The following is a 5,844-nucleotide window of genomic DNA, read 5'->3' as shown; positions in this document are numbered from 1 at the left end:
ATGGATAAGGAATAGTGATGTGTGGTACAATTGAAGCAGTTATAATGTTTATGTTCAATAATCCTAGGTCTACCAATGCTCCAGCTATCCATGTTACCATTCTTAGCACCTCATCAATAGTCTCAACTCTACATGGATTTTGGATTTCTATAACTCCTCCTCCAATCAGTTAAATCTACCCCCCTCCCCTATTTTTTTTTTAAAGAACTATGGCTTAGCTACTACAGGCCACCATTTTTAAAATTTGTCTTGGAGTTGTCTGGAAGAGGCATATCACAGAGAGAAGTAGAAGTGGCTGAGGATGAGTGTGGAAAAGATGTAGCAAACACACCTTTGTGATTGCCTTCTGATACGTGAAGCACTAGGGTCTTTCCAAGAGTAATACAATCCAAATCCCTTAGAATCCAGTTCTTAGGTGCTGATTTCAGGAGTGCTGTTTGAGTTGTTCCTCATGAATTGTCAAAACATGACTGTTCTTAAATTACTCCATGCTTACTGAAGAGCCTGGAGTTCAAGAAGGCTACCTTAACATGCCCAAGATTGATGCTGCAGAGAGGAAAAACAAAATCATTTAATTTTTGTTATTCCAGTTGTCTATCACACACGCACACACACACATACACTCTCTGAGATTCACAGAAAGCAAAGTATGTATCATTTTAAAAAATGTATTATTTAGTGACGTTAAACATAAATACTAAAATACAATTTAGAAGAAATAATTATTTTGATGCATTCTTAGAAAAATGCCTATGAAAACAAAGAATTTACAGTTCACCAATGAAAGGAGAAATAATAAATGGTTCACCTTGTAAAAACTAAGGTATATTTAGTGTGTTTTTCCCCACAACTATATTTAACTACATTTTTTCACACTTAATTTTTTAAACTACATTTCATAAGATGATCCAAGGAGTATATCTCACTTCCCATTTTACAAATGGAGAGACGGAAGCTAAGAAATGCAAAAGGATTTTCCTAAGGTCACAGGTTTGGGAAACAACAGTGCTATTTTTTGAGCCAGATCCTCTGACTACAATCCCAGTAATTTTTCTACTATAATACATTTTCTTCTATACTGATATTCACTAATCACAGTTTATTTATTAGTAATTCTTTGCATTCTAAACACCATTTAGCAACATTATTGATCCAATATGTTATTGCCTATTTTGCAAGGACTTTCTAATTGTTTTCTTAAGCTTTTTCTCTTATTCTCTTGTGAAAACAAATCAGCATTTTCTCAATTTTATGTACATTTAAATTAAGCAATATCTTGGTTAAATTAGAGTGATGAGATTTCCTTATTTGTGTAGGATAGCCAGGTTTGGGTCTACCTCAAAACTAGAGCAGTTACCCTTTTACTCAGATAACAGGTTAGTAATTTGATGACCGTATAGAGTCTTTGCAGCCCCTAAAGCATTAGAAATCATTGTGATATGCTGGAAAAGACACCGGAGTAGGGAGTCAGAAGATCTAAGTTTGTATCAAGTCCTGCCAGTTTTAATTGGATAAATGTGAGTGAGTCAATTAACCTCTCTGAGCCTTAGTTTTCTATTTTGATGAGACTGGAAAAAAATAATCTGTAAGGTCCCTTTTTCAACCCTAGAATTTGATTAGTCCTGTTTAGAGAATGGAAACCCAAATTTAGTTAGAATGTGGTAGAAGGGCTACTGGTAGCCAAAATGAAAAGAGTAGAATGAGACAAGTCTGCCAATGAAAGGGAAATGTAGCACCATTGTATATGTGTGGTGATGAAGCAGGGGTCCTCTGGAGAGAATATAGAGGTGACTCAAGAAAAAACTTATTCTAGATTGTACCTCTTTCCATCCAATCACAAGGACCAAATGGCAAGTTCAAGACCATATGGCACGGCCATATTTAGATTCACTACTCTTGAATTTCAAAAGTCCATTGCTTAATTAGTTATTCCATGTTGCCTATTTATTTTAATACAAAGACCATGTCCCTTGATTTTATATCATTTGACAGATTCTGGTCTAGAAGGGACAGGATAAGTCATCTAGTGCAATCCCCTCATTTTCCAGAACTGAAGCTGAGTAATTAATTAGCTAGTTCAGCTTAAGTAAATTTAGAAGGCAGCCCATCCACTGTTCCACAGTGCGTCTTTTGAGATAAGTGAAAATGTAAAGCAAAATCATGATGTAGTGGAAAGAGCATCAAACTTATAATAAAACCATTTGGTTTTGAGTTCTGGCTCTGAAACTACCTATGTGACCAAAAGCCAGTCTCAACTTCTCTGAACCCATTTCTTCATATTTACTTCAAGATCTCTATCATGTAACTGTTTTAAGTCAGGCTCTATATCATATAGCTCAATCAAGGAAAGCATGTTATAAGACATAAAGTGCTACATAAGTAACCTTTCATTATGGCACACTTACTGGCAAGCTAGGGAGAGTTGAATCTGGTTTATTTCTCTAATTAATAATGAAGCCACAACCAAAAAACTTACCAGGCATTTGTGATGTTGTGAATAGGTCTGACCCAAAGCAGAGCTGTAGTAGTGAGGAGGAAATCTTGAGACTTTTGGCAAAACAGATGAAAAATTAATTGAAAAACTCTGATTTGTTAAGGCAGCAGCTTCATAAGAAGGAACAACTTTGGCATAATATCTGACAGACTGATCAGGATGTAAAGAATTAAGAGAAAGCATTTCAGTGGGAATAATCTTATACATATCACCAGCAGCATTTTGTGAGGTGGAGCTAGAATGACCTTTAAAAGAAAAAAAAATAATTTGTTAATGTAAACAACTAAAACTCTGACCTTTTCTATTTAAAAGAATTATGGTTCATTTTCTTTATATTATGCCTCACACTTTTCCCATTGGTACATTCAAATACTGGTGCTACTCAAAAGGAATATACAGTATTTAGAGAATTAGAGTAGCAAGGTAATAGATTTCTCTGCCTCTGTGGAAATCTCATGAACCTTAGGAGGGAAGCTTGCAATTTGAATAAAGATTAAAGAAAGGAAAAAGAAATGCTATGGTAGGGGGAGTATACTAGAGACATCCATGTCAACAATGGGAAGTAGATAATAAGCTCCTGACACAGTTCACAGAACTGCCATGGAGGTAGGATATAGTTGTGATGGGAGACTTCAACTCTCTGGCCATCTTCTTAAAAAATTCTTTAACTTGTTTTGCTGATGAGTTCATATTTCAGAAATTAGAGAAAATCATTCTATTATTGCTATTGTAGAACTTGATTCTAATCAGTTCAATGGGGCTTCAGAATGAAGGACAAATAATCAGAACCTTGGGAAGCAGTGACTATACAATACTCAACTTTCTGACAGATAAGAAGGGAAATGCTGGGTAGAGTCAGAAGTTATACCTTCGACTTTAGAAGAAGAGATTTTTTCAAATTTCAGTGACATAACAGGTAGGGTAAAAGTCACCTCTAGAGTGGTGGGAGGCTCTCAAGAATGAAATTATTGTAACACCATTGCAATTTGCTTTGATGATGGAGAAAAAGTGGAGGTGTTTAAAAAGATGTAAAGGAATGGACATTAACCTGAAGAGAGGTTTCTAATGGAATAACTAAAAGCTCTGTTGTGTTAAACATTTTTAATCAATGATTTCTGCAAAGGAATAAATGGTATAGAAAGGGAGGCACAATGGTGTAGCAGAAAGAGCACTAGCTCTAGAGTCAGAATACCTGGATTCAAGTCCCACATCTGACACTTATTACATGTTTGACTTTGGACAAGCCATTTAACCTCCCTAGGCTTTAGCTTGCTTGTTTATAAAAACAGGGAGTTGCACTAGATGGTCTCTATATCCCCTAAATCTATCATCTGACTGCAAGCTTTGCTGAAGCTGGGGGCAGCTAACATTGTATAATAGAGTCAGAACACAAAAAGATCTGGAGCTATCAAACTTGACTCAACAAAGTCTAAAGGGCAAACATTATAAGGCATCAGGAAAAGCTTCCAATTAGTGTTATACCAAAATGGAATGGGCTGCATCAATGGAACAGTGAATTTTCTCTAATTTTAGGTATTCAGAGACTAGAAGACCATTGATTTTTAATAAATGACCAAGCATTTAGGAAGCATTTACTATGTGCTAGGCACTGAAGTAAAAAGAATCAAAAGGTCCCTCAAAGTTCTTCAAGGAGCTTACATTCTAATGGGCAAGATAACACATAAAAAACATGGGCAAAAACAATATAAAGCATTACAAGGGCCAGCTTTATGTGGAATATGGTGCTTGAGCTGAGTTTTGAAAAAAACAAACAAACAAGGGATTTTGAGTAATAGAAGTGAGGAAGAAGTGCATTCCAGATATAGGAAAGAGTCTGTGCAAAGATATGGTAATAGGAAACGGAGTGTCATGAGGAACAGCAAGAGGTTCAGACTGCCTGGCCTATAAAATACAGGTAGGGGAGTTGAACCTGTATAGTTAGTTAGTTGTTGTCCTTCGTTTTCAAAGAGGACCAAAATGACATCACTATGCTAGAGTCAAGTTCCAGTGTGTCTGACTGTGGCTGATCAGTCCAATACAATTCAGAATGTTCCGCCACAGGTCAGGAACAAATAGTCCGTGTGAACCTTTGGGGTGGATTTTCTAAGTTTGTGTGTCTTGCATTTCTCTTGAGTTGTTTCAATTCTGCTTTGCTCACAGAGCACAGCAACTTTTCTGATGTGGGTATGCCACGTGAAGTGGTCTTGTGCTAGTGTCTCCCATGTCACACAATCAATTCCAAAGTTCTGGAGACCTCGAGAGAGTCCTTGTATCTCTTCTTCTGACCACCATGTGAACGCTTGCCCTGTGCGAGTTCTCCACGACATAGTCTTTTTGGCAAGCGTATGTTTTGCATTTGAACAACATGGCCAGCCCATCAGAGTTGCGGTCTCTGAAGCAGGGTTTGAATGCTTGGCAGTTTACTTTGAGAAAGGACCTCAGTGTCTGGTATTTTATCCTGCCGGGTGATCTTCATAATCTTCCTAAGACAATTCAAATGGAAGTGATTCAATTTCCTGGCATGGTGCTGGTAATACTGTCCAGGTTTCACAGGTATACAACAATGAGATATAGGTTTCAGAGAGTTAGTGAAGGGCTTCAAGAGCCAAAGAGTTCATATTCAATCTTAGTGAGCAGGGATTGTTTCATTTTTTGTACTTGTGTTGCTAGTGCCTAGAATAATGCCTACCACACAGCCACTGGATAATAAATGTTTGTTGACTGAACCTAAAGGCAAAAGGAAGCCACTTAAGTTTATTGACTAGAGGAAAGACATGTTCATAATAACCTGCAGGAAAATAATTTTGGCAATTATTACGGAGGCTGAATTGTAGTGGGGAGAGGTTTGAGGTAGGGAGACCAATGAGGTTATTGCAATACCCTAAATAAGAAGTGCTAAGGGCCAGAACTAGGATGGTAGCCAGGGGAGTAGAGAAAAAGAAACAGAAGTGAGAAAAGATGTGGAGGTAGAAATGCCAAGATTTAGCAACTGGTTGGATTTGTGGGGGGAGAGATGATAAAGGGTTGTGGATAACACCATGGTTACAGTCCTCAGTGACTGGATGAATGGTTATGTCCTCAGCAGAAATAGGGAAGTTCAGAAGATGATGAGTTCTATTTCAGACATGGAACATTTGCATTGTATATGAAATATTCAATTTGAAATATCTAATAGAAAGTAGAAATGTATAATAGCAGCTCTGGCAAGAGATTGGGGCTAGATATATAGACCTGAGAATCATTTGCAGAGAGGTCATAATTAAACCCACACAAGCTGATGAAATCACTAAGTATATATATAAAAGAGAGAGAGAGAGAGAGAGAGAGAGAGAGAGAGAGAGAGAGAGAGA

General features: G+C 37.1%; 1 protein-coding gene across 1 annotated transcript in view; it reads right to left on the bottom strand.

Moving 5' to 3' along the window:
- Positions 1-525: 525 nt before the first annotated feature.
- The window catches only part of SOHLH2 (spermatogenesis and oogenesis specific basic helix-loop-helix 2), a 62,780-nt gene continuing 57,461 nt past the window's right edge, over positions 526-5,844 (bottom strand). Inside the window, exons 10-11 of the mRNA XM_027877568.1 lie at positions 2,477-2,739; positions 526-546 (exon numbers count right to left, since the gene is read on the bottom strand). Coding sequence (XP_027733369.1) covers positions 526-546; positions 2,477-2,739 — 284 coding nt within the window. The remainder of the gene's footprint in view (positions 547-2,476; positions 2,740-5,844) is intronic.

The sequence above is a fragment of the Vombatus ursinus genome, unplaced genomic scaffold, assembly GCF_900497805.2.
Source record: "Vombatus ursinus unplaced genomic scaffold, bare-nosed wombat genome assembly UNPS02014813.1, whole genome shotgun sequence".
Classification (NCBI taxonomy): domain Eukaryota; kingdom Metazoa; phylum Chordata; class Mammalia; order Diprotodontia; family Vombatidae; genus Vombatus; species Vombatus ursinus.
Note: the sequence above shows the minus strand (reverse complement) of the source record. Positions and strands in the feature narration are given on the sequence as shown.